Source organism: Myodes glareolus, chromosome 24 (genome assembly GCF_982192425.1).
Source record: "Myodes glareolus chromosome 24, mMyoGla1.1, whole genome shotgun sequence".
In the NCBI taxonomy this organism is placed as follows: Eukaryota; Metazoa; Chordata; class Mammalia; order Rodentia; family Cricetidae; genus Myodes; species Myodes glareolus.
Window position 1 is genome coordinate 17,172,133 of NC_142049.1, and position 18,966 is coordinate 17,191,098.

General features: G+C 49.2%; 1 protein-coding gene across 2 annotated transcripts; it reads left to right on the plus strand.

The window, feature by feature from the left end:
- Positions 1-1,312: 1,312 nt before the first annotated feature.
- On the plus strand, positions 1,313-15,111 carry Plin1 (perilipin 1). Of its 2 annotated transcripts, none has more exons than XM_087901322.1 (9): positions 1,313-1,488; positions 2,084-2,142; positions 5,716-5,920; positions 7,925-8,007; positions 9,309-9,561; positions 10,099-10,271; positions 12,197-12,397; positions 12,810-13,055; positions 13,800-15,111. In XM_087901322.1, the coding sequence occupies exons 2-9, from the start codon at positions 2,098-2,100 to the stop codon at positions 14,136-14,138; spliced, it is 1,545 nt and encodes a 514-aa protein (XP_087757448.1). In that variant the 5' UTR covers positions 1,313-1,488; positions 2,084-2,097; the 3' UTR covers positions 14,139-15,111. The 2 variants fall into 2 exon arrangements, with proteins under 2 accessions (XP_087757448.1, XP_087757449.1); XM_087901323.1 differs by lacking the exon at positions 1,313-1,488 and adding an exon at positions 1,573-1,702.
- The last annotated feature ends 3,855 nt before the right edge of the window (positions 15,112-18,966 follow it).

Below are 18,966 nucleotides of genomic sequence, written 5' to 3' on the forward strand. Positions count from 1 at the left end.
TCAAACGCTTCACTTATTCACTACCTCTTTTGGAAGCTCCTTGCTCCACATATCCTTATTTTTTAATTACATTTATTTATGTATCGGTGTGTGTGCGCACATGTGCGCATGTGTACATGCACACACTCAAGTGTCACAGCATGCATGTGGAGGTCAGAGGACAGCTTGCCAGAGTCAATTCTCTCCTACCACGTGGGTCCCAGGGACTGAACTCAGGTGGTCAGACTTGGTAGCAGTCACCTTGACCTGCTGAGTCATTTTGCTGAACCTACGGCCCGGTATCTTTCTGTTCTACACTAACTCAGTAGAGTCAGCAACATGCAAATCTGCTAACTAGGAACGGTATTTCGTGTTGTCCTCTCATTTTGATAAGAGGCCCTTTCTAGCTGGTCGGAAGACACTGGTTGAGATTACAGTGTTCCTTCCATCTACTATAATCAGGAACTAAAGTTTGAGCTTCCTCGGTGGAGGAAGGAATGACATGCACTGATAGTTCTTGACTGTTTGGGTGCTGTTGGTTGGCAAAACAAAACAAAACAAATCCAAACTCAACACCATCACTTCTCCAGACTTAGGTGAACAATGATTCTCCTTCTTCCTGTTTTGGCCGTATCTTGGGCTAGGTAAAGCTTCACCCCGCCCCCTTTCCTCAGTGAAGAAGATCAAATCCAGGGTCTTCAACACTAGGCAAGTACTCTGCCACTGAGCTCCGCCCCCAGCCTCTAGTTTTTTGAACTGAGCTCTTGCTCTGTAGCTCAGGTTGCCTTCAAATTATCAATCCTGCCTCAGCATCCTGAGTGCTGGGATTACCGGCATGTACAACCAGCTTCAAAATGTTTTCTTTAGCTTTCGAGATTGACAGAGGTTAAAACTGTTCTCTCAGAGCCCAGATTACTGAGGACTCAGCTCTATCTTGGCTTCTTTTCTGGGAAATTATCTTGATAGTCATAGACTGATAGAGTAAACTGAACCCCATCCCTGTGTGGGTTTGAATCATGCTGTTCAACAGTCATCCTTGCTAGCAAATAGCAAAGGATGGGAGAAACTCTATGGGAGTACTGGTCCATAGAAACATTCGGGGGAAGGGACCAAAGATTGGGGACAGGGACAGAATAGCATGGAACTTTGATCTTAGGGGTTTAATGGCACAAATATTAGTGTCTTCTTTATGGAAAGCAATTTTTGTCCATTGAAAGCCAGAAATATTCTGGAACTACTGTCTCGGGGCTCTGGCACAGGGCTCCGTCAGCTCTGTGAGCAACCTTGTCATTGGCTAAGCGTCCCCCATAGAAGCTAGGATGAACCCAGGGGACATCCTGGGTCAGACAGCTATGGCAACGGGCCGGCCCAGCTTTCTCTTCTTCCTTGCCCTCCTCCAATTGGGAGGTCTGAGAGGCATTGCCCAAGATTCCCTGGAGTGGCTGGAGGTGCTTCTGTGGAGACTTTCCGCAGCTGGGTCTTCTGAGACTGAGGTGGCCAGCCGCTGCAGTGAGTGTGGGGGTTCTCGGGTGTCTGCCTTACCCTGCTGCTTTCTGGGTGTTAAAGGGGAAGGGGCTGGGAGAAGAAGCAGATGGGAAAATTCCGAAGGGGCGCAGTGCTCTGCAGAGAGACCATTGAGGAAAAGACCAGAGCAGAGTGGCCATGGGCTTCCCCAGAAGACAGTTCTTTGGGAGGCTTACCTAGCTGGCACGAGAGGGAAATGGTAATTAACTAGAATTTTATCATGGAGAAAGGACTAGACTCTACCTGACACTCATTCTTTAGTCTCTTTGGGACTCTGGTTTAAGAGCCCCAGACTTTATCCTTCTCTCATTCTCTCCTTATCTGTATATAATTACCTACAATTTCTTTTATCTTGAGCCCTTAAAAAAAAAATCAGACATCAATTTTGAGCAGACTTTGGAGACATAGGAGACTCATTGTGTTGGGACTCCAACGAGTGGCCTCTTGTATGGGACATTCATCCTTCAACCTAGGGCAGCTGAGGTCCCGGATAGCTGGCGGGTGGCTGGGGGAGGTCGGGAGTCGCCCCGCGGACTGCAAGCCTGTGGGCTTCTGATGGACCTGGGACTCTGCCTTGCAGCCTGAAGAGTAAGGATGGCAATGAACAAGGGCCCGACCCTGCTGGATGGAGACCTCCCTGTGAGTAGCCTGGCCTCATGTGAGACGGGGAATGGACAGCCAAGGAAGGAGGAGAGCGCAGATTGGGAGAGCCAGGGGTCTCAAGTCGGGGGTTCCCGACTAGTTGAGACTTTCTCTCAACTATTTCTGCCCTTGTCACCGTTAGCAGGGGTGTTTGGGGGAACTGGGGAAAAGAGACGATGCCTACGAAGGTCTAAGAGCCTCGGTGAAAAGGATAGGAGTGTTGGCTGGGGGTTAAGGAGAGATGGGGCAAGAACTCACCATGCCCAAGGCAAAAGGGCACCACTCAGGAAGATATGCATGCCATTTGGAACCCATGCATTCTATGACTCTGCAATGCCCTCACTGCCTGTGCTGCCATGCGTGGGAATAAACGGAACACTCAGTGTGGCCATCATTCATCTCTGGCCTGGTTTTCACCGTGATTTTAAATAATTCTGAGACTTTTCTATGTCCTTGATACGTTTTGCTAAAACCTCTCTGATTTGGGTACAGTTCAGATAGTTAGTGACATTCAGAGTTATGACCCTGTCGGAGACTAAACTCATCCCTAATTAGCCTTTACTGAACCTCCATTCTGGGGATAACTGCCTTGTTTTGTACTAAACTGTAACGGGTGAAAATGGGTCGCAAAACGGGTGAAATGCTAAGTTAGTGTTTTTTTTTTTTTAAGTTAGTGGTTTCTTCCACGCCCAGCCCGTTTCTCCTTTAACTTTGTACAAAACTTGAAAGTGCTGTCCAAAACGTTAAAGAGAGTGTTTCCTCACCTTCTCCAAACCCCTTTCTCCTTCTGATATCTGACTCACCGGCAGGATAAAATACTGTGGCTTTTTTGTGCCAGAGCCCAAACCGTTCTCCTTGATGGTTCTGCTAACTTGATCCCCTGCAAGCAGAGCCTGTCACAGGGTGCATCTAAAGTGAGACAGAGCTGGAGCAGAGGGGTCAGCCCTGGACAGTTGGCTTGTACCACTTTTTGAGTGGACAATTCTTAACATTCACAAGACTAGGCAAAAGAATACAAGGTCCCAAGTAGTTTTGACTTATTGCAGAGACCATGAATCCGTGACCAATCTGCCTCATCCTCACCCAATCATTAATTTATTTTATCTTAATTTATTTGGAAGCAAATTCCATAGAGTTCATTTCAAACCTGACTTGGAAACAGTCCAATATAGTGAACATGCTTCTAATCTCAGAATTTGGGAGGTAGAGGCAGGAGAATCAAGTGCTGGTTATATAGTGAGTTTAAGGTCAGTCTGGACTAGATGAGACACTATCTTTTTTTTTGAGACTGGGGCTCTCTTTGCAGCAGTTCTGGCTGTCCTGAAAGTCACTTTGTAGACTAGGATGGCCTTGAACTCACAAAGATCTGCCTAACTCTGCCTCCTTGTGCTAGGATCAATGACATGTCCCATCACACCCAGTGATACCCTGTCTCAGAAACACACACACACACACACACACACACAAACACACACAAAATCAAATCAAACCTGACTGACTTCCTGGCTTTGCTACTTGCTATCTGTGTGATCTTGGGTAAGTCATGTCTTATCTCTGAATCTCAAATACTTGAAACAGCAAATGACTGTTAGGTTTGAGATCAAGGCACCCTGACCAGTGTCCCAGAGCATAATGACCTTTAGTAAAGGTCGCTTCCTACCACGCGACCAGACTCATTCCTTCGCTCTAAGATTGGACTTTTTCTACTCTCTAAAGCTTAATTATGTAACTGCTGACAAAGCAAAATGCTTTGGTAAGAGTAAGACATCCCAATAAGAAGAGAGGACCACAGTGCACCCCAAAGGCTCAAACTTTAAACTTAAAAATGGAGTGTTGTATTTTAAGAAAGGTTGTGTCAATTCTAGAGCATCAGGAGGAAAGGGTCACAAGAACATCGTGTGACCCATTTATAAACTAAGATAGGATGTGTAACTGTTGCCTATGGAATAGGGACCTTTATAGGGTGTCACTAACTGGATGTATGTGATGGGCTGACACACAAAAGGTGAAGTAGATTTGTTTAGGGTTGCTCCAGCGGGGCAGGGGTGGGGTGTGGAGGCAGGCTTCAGCTCAGCAAAGTTACCCAACAAGGGCACCAGCCGCTCTGTGAAGGCATCAAGCCCACCCAAGGAGATAGCCAAATACAAGTCTAGTGAGACTTTCTGGAAAGGATTCTTGCTGAGGAGCCCCAGGAGGCCCCAAATCTGCTAGTCTGTGTAGTCTAGAAGAGCCCACGGGCAGTGGTGGTACTCTCCATTAATCCCAACACTGGGAGGCAGAGGCAGGCAGAGCTCTATGAGTCTTAGGCCAGCCTGGTCTACAAGAGCTAGTTCCAGGACAGGCTACAAAGCTACAGAGAAACTTTGTCAAAACAAAAAACAAACAAACAAACAATTAGTTCCAGGAGTTCCAGGACAGGCAGGGCTACACAGTGAAACCCTATCTCAAAAAACAAAAAAAGCAAATGGATAGATCTAGAAAACAAATTGAGTGAGGTAACCCAGACCCAGAAAGACAAATATAATATGTACTCACTCATAAGTGGCTTTTAGACATAAAACAAAGAAAAACCAGCCTACAATTCACAACCCCAGAGAAACCAGACAACAAAGAGGACCTTAGAGAGAGACATACATGGATCTAATCTACAAGGGAAGTAGAAAAAGACAAGATCTCCTGAATAAATTGGGAGCGTGGGGATCATGGTAGAAGAGGAGGAGGGAGAAAGGGAGGGGGTAAAGGAAAATACATAGCTCAATAAAAACAATAAGCAAACAAAAAGTAAAGAAGAACCTATACTTTCCACAAGGCACAGCTCCATGTATGGCTCATGTCTCTAGGGTCAAGTTTTCACACTGGGAAAGAGAGGACATTCTCCTGGAAGAAAGGAGGCATACACACATAATCATAGCAGGGTGATGTATGTAGGGACAGCCCAAGGACAGACAGAACCATGATGGAGGAGAGCCAAAAGCTGGTCAAGGTGACAAGTTTATAATCCCAGCACTTGGGAGGTGGAGTCAAAACATCAGTAGTTCAAGGTCATCCTTAGCCAAGTATTGAGTTCAAGGCCAGCCAGGGCTACTTGAGGCGCTGTCTCACAGAGGGAGTGAGAGTGAGCAGAAAAGGGTGTGGGAGGGACAGCCAGCCTATTCGGCAGTGGTCCAGGACTTGTAGACCAGGGCCCGGATCTCAGAAACACCATGAAAGTGTTTAGATGAAGCTACCAGTTGACGGGGCACTAAAACCCTCAGCAGATACATTAACTTGAGAGTCAGTCTAAGAGGGGTGAGCTGGGAGGGGGATGGGATTTGGTTTGGTCCCCAGAGAACACAGACCGCCTCAAGAGTTCTCCAGAGTCTAGGTAGTGACCAGGAAGACATTACAGACAGGTTTTCATTTTCCCTGAGGGCTCCCTTATGGTCCCATGACTGAGTGATTTAGAAACACCTTGCTTTCCTTAGAACTGGGCTGGCCTCACCAACGCCATGTATGACCCTAGCTAGGCTCAGCTTACAGGGAGGTTGAGTGGGGGGTGGTAGGCTCTGACTCTTTTTTTTTTCCTCACAGGAGCAGGAGAATGTTCTCCACAGAGTCCTGCAGCTGCCTGTGGTGAGCGGCACTTGCGAATGCGTCCAGAAGACCTACAACAGCACCAAAGAAGCCCACCCCCTGGTGGCCTCTGTGTGCAATGCCTATGAGAAGGGTGTCCAGGGTGCCAGCAATCTGGCTGCCTGGGGCATGGAGCCGGTGGTCCGCCGGCTGTCCACCCAGTGTGAGTTCTCACTGAACCTGGCAGCAGCCTGCCCGCCCACTGATAATCATTGCCTGTCTGCCCGTCTGCTTGTCAGTCTGTCTGATCATCTCACAACTTGTCTGTCCACCTCCTTGAACAACTTCCTGGTCTTTTTGTCTGCAGAGATAGAGGCACAGATGCAGATCTCTTTGTTTCTACACATGCCTCAACTGTAGTCTGGTCTAGGGCATCCTAGGTTAACAGTGACAAAGAATTTTCAAGGGGAAAGATGGGTAGAACTATGTGAGCAGCGGTGAGAGGGGAGCCTGTGGCAGGACAGCTAGCCAACCCGACTCCAAATACAGCAGAAGGAGCAATATCCATGAAAGCCGCCCTACCAGTGCACAAGGACACCAAGCAAAAAGGCCCATTCACCCCATTGCTGCTGATACTGGCTCCCACCAGGTGGGGCAGTAGAGAGTTACCAGGCAGGGTTCTGGGGGCAGAAACAAGGCTCACCCTGTCTCCACCATCCTGCCTCCATCAGAAAATACGGCCTCTAAGACTCAGCTCTTCACAGGGCTGAGGGAAATCTCGGCAGCACCATGAAGCCTAGCATCTTCTATCGTCCTAAGAGATTTGGGGGTGAGAATTCTACCCAGCAACCAGGCAAAGAAGACTTAAAGGCTCGATTTCAGGTTCACGGTCAGATAGACGGCCCTGGTTACATTCAGTGGGCCACAGAACAAAACAAAACGATGAGGAATGTGAGAAACAGACACATGTTTCTCATGTTTCTGGGGGATGGCAAGGGTGGGAGAGAGATAAGAGAAGATGTGGGGATGAGTGAGAAAATGGATTCTATTTGTGTATAAAGTTCTCCAAGAAAAACGCATTCACCTCATGAAGGTGATGATGATGATGATGATGATGGTGATGATGGTGATGGTGATGATGGTGGTGGTGGTGGTGGTGGTGGTGGTGGTGATGGTGATGATGGTGGTGATAACGATGGTGATGATGATGATGATGATGGTGATGACGGTGGTGGTGGTGGTGGTGGTGGTGGTGATGGTGATGATGGTGGTGATGATGGTGGTGATAACGATGATGATGATGATGATGATGGTAAGGATGATGGTGGTGGTGGTGATAAATACCACAGACTCTAGTCTAGCCCTCATGGATACCCTCATTCTGTCCCATCTGAAGGCAGCCAAAGTCATCTGGGCTCTTTGCTGTTTCAGACAAATATGAAAAAGTATCTATAAACACTCTTTAAACCCGTGCCATCGGTGACCTTGACCATAGAGGCTGCGTCCTCAGCAGACCATGGGCAGTCTGCCCCTGGAAACATCTGCATTCCAGAGCTTGTCCCACTCCGCTAGGGCAACTTCGTTCTCTTCCCCGTGGCTCCTTTCAGCTGCAGCCATCTTGACAGCTGGGGGTTAAATCGGGGTCTAGGGACAGTCTGGAACTGCTCTGACCGTGGCTGTATGTATCATCCCCAGGACTCGGCAAGCCCAGGCCTCGTCCCCCTGAGGCCAAGGCCAAGGGGACCAGTGTCACCTGCCTCACTCCCACATGGATTCTCTCACTTCCTCACAGCCTTCCAGAGCACTGAACAGGAAGTCTGGGAGGAGGGAGAGACTCCTGCTCTGCGCACTCCTAACCTGCTCATCCATTCACGCTTTGCAAACACAGAGGCTGATGGTTCTGGCTCCTGACAGGAGGGGGCAGCAGAGAGCTGCTGTCCAGGGTCCTAGAAGTAAAGAACATGGGCCATGTGATGAGCCTTACCTGGTCTTCAGACAGATGAGACTCGGACCACATGCTGAGCAGGTGTAGGTCTTACTGAGTCCAAAATGAACCTGCTCTCAAGGAGCCATAAGTACATGGGTACTAAATACAGCAGAGTCCAGATGACCTGGAAGCAGCAGAGCTGGGATCTGAGGGCCCCAATGTACTTCCTTTGAGAGAGAGGCCACTGTTTTTTCCTGGGGAGGGGGCAGAGATCATCCCAACACAGCCTTTCCCTTTCAGTCACAGCTGCCAATGAGTTGGCCTGCAGAGGCCTGGACCACCTGGAGGAAAAGATTCCAGCCCTTCAATACCCTCCGGAAAAGGTGAGTCCTCCCTCTTTCGTGGTGCTCCGTATACTCCATTGTGACCTCCTCTCAGGAAGGAGAGCAGCCAACGCCCCAGCTGTGTAACTTTCTGTGTTCACGGGGTGAGCACCCTCTTTGGCAGAGGGAGACCCCTCTTCCTCTTTCTGTGGGGTCCGGTAGAGTCGGGGTGTCTGGGATAGCAGGTATATGCCTCGGGCAAGCTCAGACAGACACTTTCAGGGTCCTCAAGGGGGAGAAAGGGTTAACCCCTGTGTGGTCCCTTCCATAATTGCACAGCCTTCTGATACTATGGCCGTGGGATCTGGAACTCTAAGGGTTTGGCACAGAACTCTGTGGCGACAGCAAGTATCAAATTGCCAAGTCCACTCACTGGAACCTCGGGGTCACATACCTGGCCTTGAGATCCAACTCTCTATAGACCGTGAGATGAAATAAGTCACTCCCCCCGGGCCACGTCTTTATCTAATCCTATCCAGTACTGGCTTCAATAATGCCTATGGCCTCATCTATTTTACTGACCAACCACCAGCCTGTCCTACAAATCTCCCCTAAGCCCCGTGCCCTATGTCCTGTCCTTGTCAACAGTCGCAGTGTGACCTTCATAGAGCCCTCTCAGGTCATCCTTGAGGATGGGGCTTGCTGCCCTCATTGTGCTGATGAGTAAACCCAGCCTGAGGTAGAGGCCACCAGGGGCAGGCCTGCTGGTCACCTCCTCTCTAGTGCCCTAGACCAAGCCACAGAGGAGCTCCCGGGGTCTCAGATGGAAGAAGGCAAGTTACTCCAGCATAAAGCTTGCCATATCTGTCAATCAGTGTGAACTGTGTGCTGAGGGAAAGACAGAAGAGGGAGGTGCGCCTTTGGAAGATGGGGTGCTTTATGTGAATGAGGTTATCGGGACTGGAACCACCAGGGAAACTTTTGGGGCTACAGAATGGATCTTCATGCAATATGAAGAAGCCAGGAGACCCAGGTGACCGGCACAGTCAAGGTGACCTTTTTCTTTCCCACATAGCCACATATTTCTGCTGGTTCCCGGATCCATTTTTTTTTAATTTTTAATTTTTCAATTTTTAGACATGGTCTTACACTGTAGCCCAGGCTGGCCTTGAACTTGCTTTGTAGCCGACGATAGCACCAAACTCATCGTGATCCTCCTGTCTCAGCCTCCAGCCCTTGTATTACAAGTGTGCGTTGCCATGTCTAGTATGCCTGGGTCTTTAAATGGGGCCCTCCAGAGACCTGGGCTCAGGGCCGGTGAGGAAATCCACACAGCTGACTGTCTCCCCCACACTCCCCAGCTCGCCTCTGAACTGAAAGGCACCATCTCTACCCGCCTTCGAAGCGCCAGGAACAGCATCAGCGTGCCCATCGCAAGCACATCGGACAAGGTCCTGGCCAGCTGCGAGCTTGCCTTGGGGGTGGCTAAAGAGACCGTGGAATATGCCGCCAACACCCGAGTGGGCCGATTGGCTTCTGGAGGGGCTGACCTGGCTCTGGGCGGCATTGAGAAGGTGGTCGAGTTCCTTCTGCCACCAGCCAAGGAGGAATCAGGTAACTGCCCTTCAGACTGGCTGGCTGCCCTGGGAGCCCGCTGTGCACTCAGAACCTGAGGATCAGTGGGGGACCCCAAGTCTTATCGGCCTTGCTCTGGAATAGGGAATGTCCCCTCGGAATCTCTAGAGGTGCTCGGTCCTTTGCTCCTTCCATCCTAGATATAAGAGGGACAGGGAGCTGACATTGGCTAACACCAGTGGGGTCATGGTTGGGGGTCATGGTTGAAGTAAGGCAACCCCCTTCCAGGCCAATGCACCACCCTGAGGCCATTTTCTAGTCTTTCAAAAATGTATGTGTTTGAGTGTTTTGATTGCATGTATGTGTGTGCACCATGTGTGTGACTATGGTCTGCAAGAGCCAGAGGAGGACACTGGATCCTCGGGAACTGGAGTAACAGATGCCCATGAGCTACCATATTGGTGCTGGGAACTGAACTCAAGTCCTCTACAGGAGTGACAATCGCTCTTGACTACTGGCTGAGTCAAGGTCCCTCCATCCATTTTTGATCTGTTTTCTTCTATATCTTTTATCTAGCCCCCACTTCTGGACGGCAGAGGGACCCGAAGACTCCCAAGGCCAAACCAAGCCTCGTGAGGAGGGTCAGCACCCTGGCCAACACTCTTTCACGACACACCATGCAGACCACTGCCTGGGCCCTGAAGCAGGGCCACTCTCTGGCCATGTGGATCCCGGGCGTGGCACCTCTGGTGAGTGTCTGCTCAGACTCTGCCTGGCCCTGCTCGGTGGGTTTCCTGGTCCCTCTGTCCTGGAAACATCCTTCAAGCTGGGCTGGAACCTTAGACGTAAAGACGGGGATCTTAAGAGAGTGGTGGTGCACGCCTTTAATCCCAGCACTTGGGTGGCAGAGGCTTGCGGGTCTCTGCGAGTTCAAGGCCAGCCTGGTCTACAGAACTAGTTCCAGGACAGCTGGGGCTGTTACAGAGAGAAACCCTGTCTTAACAAACAAACAAACGAGCAAGCAAGCAAACAAATAAATAAATAGGATGTTGGTCTAATTGCCCAGGCCACAAATTGAGGGGTGGTCCTGATCCATCTTCTTCTGTCTCCCCTGTCCTCTCTAGAAGTCTCCCTGACTCCCAGTTTTCATGACCCAAAGTGCCCGGGCCACCTTCCTCACCACCACACCCAGGCCAAGCTGCATCTCCATTCATCTTGATGCAGTTAGGCTGCAGTTTTTGGAAATAAGAAACTTAGTGGGAAACAAAGAGGTAAAAAATGAAAGAAAAAAAGGAGAAAAAGTATTCAAGTCAGGCACATAAGTGCATGCTAATAATCTCCACACTTGGGAGGCAGAAGTGGGAGGATTTCTTCAAGTGTGAGACCAGCCTTGTTGACAGAGTGAGTTCCAGACTATCCAGAGCTGTATTCAGACTCCATTTCAGAAGACAACAAGACAAGACCCTCCAACAAAAATAAACAGAAAACCAGAGACAAGTAAAACAGCACAGAGAACATGGAGGTGGGGTCTGGACAGGGCTGCAGCTCAGTGGTAGAGCCCTTGCTAGCTCACTGGAGGCCACACACCCACAGAGTCGCAAGAGGAGAAATCTCAGGAGTCAGCAGGCAGTGACCTCTTTTCAGTTGTGTGAAAGGTCTTTATTACTTTATTTTTTAAGCTTTAATTGACTAATTTTTTGAGATGGGTTTTATTCTGTAGCCCAGGTTAGCCCTTATTTTGTGGCTGTCTTCCTGCCTTGACCTTCCAAGTGTTGGGATTACAGGTGTTTCCCATCACACCTGGCTGTGAGTGGTAGTCTTTTTCACATTCGGTTTTACTTATTACTCTGTGCGTAGCCCCCTACCCCTTCTGGGATAGGGATGGATGCATGCTATGTTGGTATGGTGGGGATGGCACCCATCCTGAGGTCAAAAGACAGCTCTCAGGGGCTGGGGCTCTTGAGAAGCAAGACAGGAGGATCCCTGCAGGTTGAAGGCCAGCCAGGTCTACATGGTGAGTTCCTGCCAGCCAGGGTTACATAGTGAGACCTTGTCTCAAAATATGTATATATGAACTGAGGTTGGGGCTACAAACTCAAGCTTTGAATAGAAGGGCTTCGGATTCCATCTCAACATTAAAAAGAAAAGAGAATAGCCAAAATGAATGTGTGACTGTAAAGTTAGAGGGTTTGGACCACAGACTCGGGAATACAGATGGAAGAGACTGACAAGAATCTTTTGGGATGTTGAAATAGTCTTTATCTTTATCTGTTATGGTTACATATTGTGTGCTTAGAAAGTCACAGAGTTCTATGCTAACAATGGATGCCTTCGGTGATAAGCTATTGCTAATTAAGATGCTGGGGAAGAGGTTAGCTAGATGGCTCAGCGGTTAAGACACTTGTTCTTGCTGCAGAGGACCCAGGTTCAATTCCCAGCACCCACATGGTGGCTCACAGCCACCCAGAACTGTAGTTCAGGGGAATCTGATGCTCTCTTTTGACCCCTGTGGGCACCAGGCACACAGGTGGTACACATAAAATGAAATAGATAAATAAACTCAAAACCCTGTGGGGCCAGACCCTGCTCACCACCCCTGTCCCTGCTCCTTTGACAAAGCCTTCCAGCCTAGGGGGTCCACTGAGCCATCTGTCTGCTGGCCATTCTCCCGCAGAGCAGCCTGGCCCAGTGGGGTGCGTCAGCAGCCCTGCAGGTGGTGTCCCCGCGGCGGCAGAGTGAGGTGCGGGTGCCCTGGCTGCACAACTTAGCAGCCTCCCAGGATGAGAGCCATGACGACCAGACGGACAGCGAGGGAGAGGAGACAGACGAGGAGGAAGAAGAGGGGTCAGAGGCTGAAGAGAACGGGCTTGGAGAGGTGATGAGGGGACTGAGCGCCTGAGGCCGCACAGCCCGTGGGTGGGGCTGAGAAGCAGAGAAGCTGAGTAAAATAAAGGACTCTGTCCCCAGGTCACCCCCAATCCACAGCCAACTAAGCATCACTGTGTCACTCAGCGGGCTCCACCACACCCAGAAAAGTAGGCAGGGCGGGGGGATTGCTGCTCCATTTTGCAGATGAAAAGTCTGGGGGGGGGGGTCAGAGAGAGGAAGTGACAGGAAGTGACATGCCCAAGGTCACACTACCCACAGCTAGGGACAGAGCCTCTCTCTCTCTCTCTCTCTCTCTCTCTCTCTCTCTCTCTCTCTCTCCTCTAGCTCTGGGCTGGTGGTTAGGGAAAGGATCAGAGGAGTTGATGCAGGACAGGGGCTAATGGTTCTCTGGCCTGCAGGTAACAGCCCTGCCCAACGCGAGAGGCCTCCTGGGTGGGGTGGTACACACCGTGCAGAAGACTCTCCGGAACACCATCTCAGCAGTGACATGGGCACCTGCGGCTGTGCTGGGCACGGTGGGAAGGATCCTGCACCTCACACCAGCCCAGGCTGTCTCCTCCACCAAAGGGAGGGCCATGTCCCTATCCGATGCCCTGAAGGGTGTTACCGATAACGTGGTAGACACTGTGGTACACTATGTGCCGGTGAGTCCCACCCCAGGGCCACCTTCTCCCAAGGCAGATTTGGTTGAAGGAGATGTAGGACACCCCCGCTCCCGCTTCTTCCAGCCCCGTGGAGACCCTTCTCCAATCTTCAGTACTCAGAACCTTCTTACAGACTGATCTTTGCCAGTCCAGAGCACAGACGTTCATAGCCCTGGCCTCAGATCTCTCCCCTACATTGTGCCTCTCTTTTGATGATGGAGTCATTGGTTTGAGTCCCTAGAGGCTCAGACCGCCCCTTTAGCTCCAGAGGAAGGGCCTGGCCGTAAGCTTTCAGGACAACCTGTGCAGTAGGCTGAGCATTCTAGGGAGAGTAGCGGGCCCTAGGTCAGCTCTATCAACAGCAGCGCGGGGCGGGGTGGGGGGGGAGCGGAGAAACCAAGACTAATATCATCTTTTTGGGAATCCCTGACACCCTCTCCAAAGGTTGAGTAGGGAGAGCAGGCTGAAGTAGAGCTTGGTGAAAGGGGAGGTGCCCCTAGAGCTGGCCAGGGGAAAGGTTACTCAATCAGCTTCAAGGAGGGGACTCCTCCCACTACTAGAGGCGACCAGAGTCCTTAGAACCTCAGGGGTCTCTCGGATCCCCCCCCCTCCATCTTGATGGCTTGCACCCCAGTCTGTGCCCTTGTGATGGATGCCCCCTGGTGGGGGGAACTAGGCTAAAAGATATAGAAAGGGGCATGACTCCAAGGAGAGGGATCCCTAACAAGAATGCCCGGCTGTCAGCTTCCCAGGCTGTCCCTGATGGAGCCCGAGAGCGAATTCAGAGACATCGATAATCCGCCAGCAGAGGTCGAGCGCAAGGGGTCCGGGGCGCGGCCAGCCAGTCCGGAGTCCGCGCAGCGTCCGGGTCAGCCTCGGGGTGGCTTGCGCAGCGTGCGGGGGCTCAGCGCGCCCTCCTGCCCGGGTCTGGACGACAGGGTGGAGTCGTCGGCGCGTCCCGGCTTCCTGGCCATGCCCAGGGAGAAGCCTGCGCGCAGGGTCAGCGACAGCTTCTTCCGGCCCAGCGTCATGGAGCCCATCCTGGGCCGTGCACAGTACAACCAGCTGCGCAAGAAGAGCTGAGCGACCTGCGTCCCTGCTCGCCCCGGCGCCACCCCATGGAAGGTTCGCCTCTCACCAAGGAAACAGAAACCACACTTCTAAGTGGGCCTCTCCGTCAGATTGGCTCCTTGGAAGCCTGAGCTACATCCCCACGATGATGCTGCACACATCATTTCTAAAGCATCCTTTGGGGGCTTGGCCATCACAGGCAGTTTTTAAGGGGCACCAGAGTAGCGGTCGATTTTTATTTCATGGCTTTCTTTTCTTCCTTCCTTCCTTCCTTCCTTCCTTTCTTTGTTTCTTCCTTCCTTCCTTTTTTTTTTTAACTAAAAAGTAATTGTTTAATTCAATTTCTCACTTCCGTGTCAAAATTTGTGGCGAAATAACACCTGACTGATTCTAAAATTCACATTCTTTCTCTGTGAACATGTATTTTTTTGGTAGTGGGTTAGTTGACAATTTCTTTTCTTTCTTTTTTTTCCCCTCTTTCCTTCCTCTCTTTCCCCTCTCTCTTTCCTCTTCTCCTTCTCCCAAGTAACACAGGCTGGGTCCTTCTCCAGTGCTAGGAGATGCCCTCTCTGGTCTGCTCCCTCTGAATGTCAGGAATTCCTGGTGCTTTTTTAGCGCTGAGCCTAAGACCCTCTGATAACCTGGCTCTCAGCACACCGCTTTGAAATGAACAACGAGGTGCCAAAGCTTTTGTGCGCTTATTTAGATAGCAGTTCAGACTTTGCATCTCTCTTGCCTGCACAGTGGAGCCTCGGGTCCGTGCCACGGCTCCTTCTCATCACTCCTGCCTTCCACCTGTGTGGTCACTCTTGAATGTTGATACCCCCAGACGCTGGGAGCCGACAATGGTCACCTTTAGCCTAACAGTGTATACTATATAGAGCACATACCCATAGCCACCATTCATTCCAAATCCCATTTTTGGAGAATATCAGTATTTGGTCAATCTAGGGAATTCATAAATATACTTGTTCAAACATTGCAAGGTGTGTGTTTTTTCTTTCTGGATTTCTCTATTCTCTTTCATAAATACAGCCACACTTCAGTTTCTTATGGTTCCTTCCAGTAATAGGCTATGCTTGGGCAAGCACATGTGTATAAACACCCATCTTTGTTTATACAAACCGTGGGTGGTATCCTCCCTGGCTTTTCCTACTCTGGTCAATATATCATTTTAAAATGCTTACTACATTTTTTTAAAAAGTTTTTTTTCTCTTACTTTACATGTATGCTTTTCTCACATATATGTGTCTTTGCACCATGTATGCCTGGTGCCCATGGAGGTTAGAATAGGGCACTGGATCCCCTGGAACTGAGTTATGTATAGATGTTTATCTGCAACGAGAGTTCTGGAAATAAAATCCTGGTCCTCTTCAAAGGCAACAAGTGTTCTTAAGGACCTAACCATCTCTCCAGCTCCTCAACTATACCTTCTTATCCATTTCTTTTTGTACCAGGATCAGAAGCCCCATGTTCTCTTTTGAATGGTAATCCAGAATATGCAAGTAATAAGAATAATTTGTTATAACTAACTTCTTAATGATGAACTTCTAGGTTGTTTCCTTTCTCTCCCCTACTGTAAACAGGAAGGCTTGGATGTAACTCAGTGGTAGAACATATGTGTAACATGTACAAAGCCCTGGGTTTGATTCCCAGCAATACTATTATGCATATATGTTGATATATCTATAAACAAAAAGTAATTTGTAACCATGGTTTTTTTTTTTTGAGATAGGTTTTCTCTGTAGCTTTGGAGCCTGTCCTGGAACTTGCTCTGTAGACCAGGCTGGCCTCAAACTCACAGAGATCTGCCCGTCTCTGCCTCCTGAGTGCTGGGATTAAAGACATAAGCCACCACCATCCAGCAACCATGATATTTTTGATGAAATATGTGTTTTCAAAAACCACTAATTTCAGCTATCTTTCTAAAGGAAACTCTATCTTCTTCAGTTATTGTCATCTGCTGCTATATAAATGTACATGAGTTATTAGGTCATGTCAGTTATTCCTTTTAGACATTCATGTATACACCATACTGTTGGGATCCCTCCTTGGCCCCTGCTGTGTGATATGATGACCCCTGGTCTTTGGCAGACCTCTGTTGTAATGGGCTCTATACCTTCATCCATTTTTTGGAATTTGAGGATGCCAAAAAATAGGGAAGCGGGGATGAACAGGGGCACGCACGTGTGACCATGATTAGCACAGCCCTCCTAATTAAGGTGTATCAGCCAGGGATGTGGGGTTTCTTGATTGTTGTGAGTGTGTGTGTGTGTGTGTGTGCGTGTGTGTGTGCACATGCACCCACCCTTAGAAACGCTCAAGACTGCACTTGGGTCCCCAAAACACCTGATGTAGTCACCATACTTTCTGTAGGCTTAAACCTACATCCGAGTGATCTTTCCCAGTGGAAAACTCACAACCATGTCTCTTGTATTTCTCCAAAAAATAGTTTCATAATGTTGTTCTATACATTTGATTACTCTTAAAACATGATTTAAGTCAAGAGTCAGTTTTTCCATCCATGTGGAGAATTGCCTGGAGGCCTGCATGTTTCCCAATTGCGTCACCCTGGAATTCTTTGTAACTGAATATACAGGAGAATCGAGAGTTTCTCAGAGGTCAGCTGGAGATTTCTGACCTATTGTTGTTTGGAGCCTCCATGGAGTCAACAAACCGACTTCTATTTGATGTCTCAGCAGCCTGACTTGCTGCCGCTGATAAACATCCTGTTATACAAGCCTAACTTTTAGTATATTCTTTTTATTTCTACGGGATTATCTGGATCACATGTTCCAGTGTTTATATCTGCTTCTCTGTCCCCACACTGCTCATTGGCAGGAGGGTCTTTGCTATTCCCTGAACTTTGAACTTCTGTATAAGTAATAAAAACCTGCTGGTCAGATCCTTATGGTCTTTTAGGGCTATCACACTGTCAAAGCATCCAGATTTCTCCTCCTTCCTTCCCTCCTTCTTTCCTCCCTCCCTCTCTTCCTCCCTTCCTTTCCTCCTTCTTTCCTCCCTCCCTCCCTTCCTTTCTTCCTTCTTTCCTTTCTCTCTTCCTTCCTTTTCCTTTCCTTCCCTGCCACTTTCTATCTCTTCCTCTTTATTCTCCTTTCCTTCCTCATAATTTTGCCTCATAATTCCCTCTCCTCCTCAACCCCCCCTTTCTTTCTTGGGTTTTATATAGCCCAGGCTGACCTCAAACTTGATATTCAACTGAGGCTGGCCCCAAACTCCTGATCCTTTTGCCTCCATCCTCCCAGTTCTGGGATTGCAGGTGTGCACCGCCTCACCTAACAGAACCTACGTTTCCTGACCACACACACACAAAAAATTATTTCAATTCTTGACCTAATATGTGGAACCAGCTATTTTGAATTGAGGACAGTGATAAAGACCACAGCTGGAACCCTGGGACGGGCATACTAGACTGTGCCACATTGGGCTTTGGCGGTACACATGAAATCACCACTTGCTCAGTGGTATGGGTTGGGCAAAGGTTACTTCTTTGTAAAGTCATGAATTCGGACTGACAGCTCCAGAGATGCCTAACACCACCGGATTCTACAGTTTTACGGCAGCAGCTTCAGCATTTCCTTCTCTGTAACTTAATTACTATAATTGCCATTATAATTATAGTCATAACTCCTCTGAAAAATGTGATGCTTCATCAGTCACTCCCGCCTTGTGCCAGGTTTATGCAGGTTTAGCCTCTGGCTTCTTCACATCCGGAGTCTGAATGAATCTCTTCGGTTGTCCGTGGCAGGCTGCTTTGCATTTTGGGTTATTCCTGCTCAGGTCTCCAGCTGGTTTAGAATAGTTGGGACCGACAATGCAATTCTATGGCGTGCGAGGGAACTCTGCACTGCACCTGCATTTCCCAGGTGCAGAATTATCTCCTTCACTGAATTGCATATGGTAGGAAGTGCCACAGCTTCCAGCAGATCCCGTGCCCATGTGCACCTAACAAAGAGCTGTCTGGTGTTCTCCTGGTGGCCCTTCCTCGCCCAGGAATCAGCTGGCTGCCTGCTCCTCTTTCGAAAGTCTAGGCTATGGCTATGGCTGACTTCTCACTATTTATGCCATCTCCTGAGCGCCTGTAGGCCACCATCTTGCCAGTGATTAGCTCAGGAATAAACAGACTTAACCATGTGACATACAAGGGCTGAAGGAAAGAACATAGGGTCAGATCGCTTGATCCCCAGAGCCCTGCCCACCGCTCCCTCCTTTCTCTGGGCGGTAGATCTGGCAGCAGATCACACACGTGAAAGAGAAGGTCCTTGGTACTGCTGCCCCTGACTCCACCTTCTGGGGACCCCCTCCCTCTCCTGTGCTTATACCACATGGTCTTTGTTCTTGTCATTTCAGGCTGTGTTTCTTCCATTTAGGGCTGAGAGTTTTCTCATGTAGATCTGGGAGAGCTGGCAATTTCTAAAGCCTTTAATTATGCTGCCCCTCTATAACAGGCAATCTTCTGTGGATGTACCGCATTAAAAATTATTGCTATATCAGAGTTTTCTTTGGTGTTGTTTTAAGTGGCACATATGTATTCTGAGATGGTGGTTGTCTGTGGTACTTGGGATGGAAACCAAGGCCTCCCTGGTCTAGGCACATGCCTTACTACTTTTCCTGTTCGGTGTCCTGATTTCGTATTTTTGCGTTTGTTTTGAGACAAAGTCTCACTCTGTAACTCAGGATGGCATTGAACGCCTCCCTGTCTCCCTGCTTTAGGAATCCCGAAGAGCTCTTGGATTGCTGGCTTGTGATTCCCATCCCGTTTGGATTCCAGTTCTGGATTAAACATTCAACAATGCATGGTGTTTCCAGTGGGAACAAT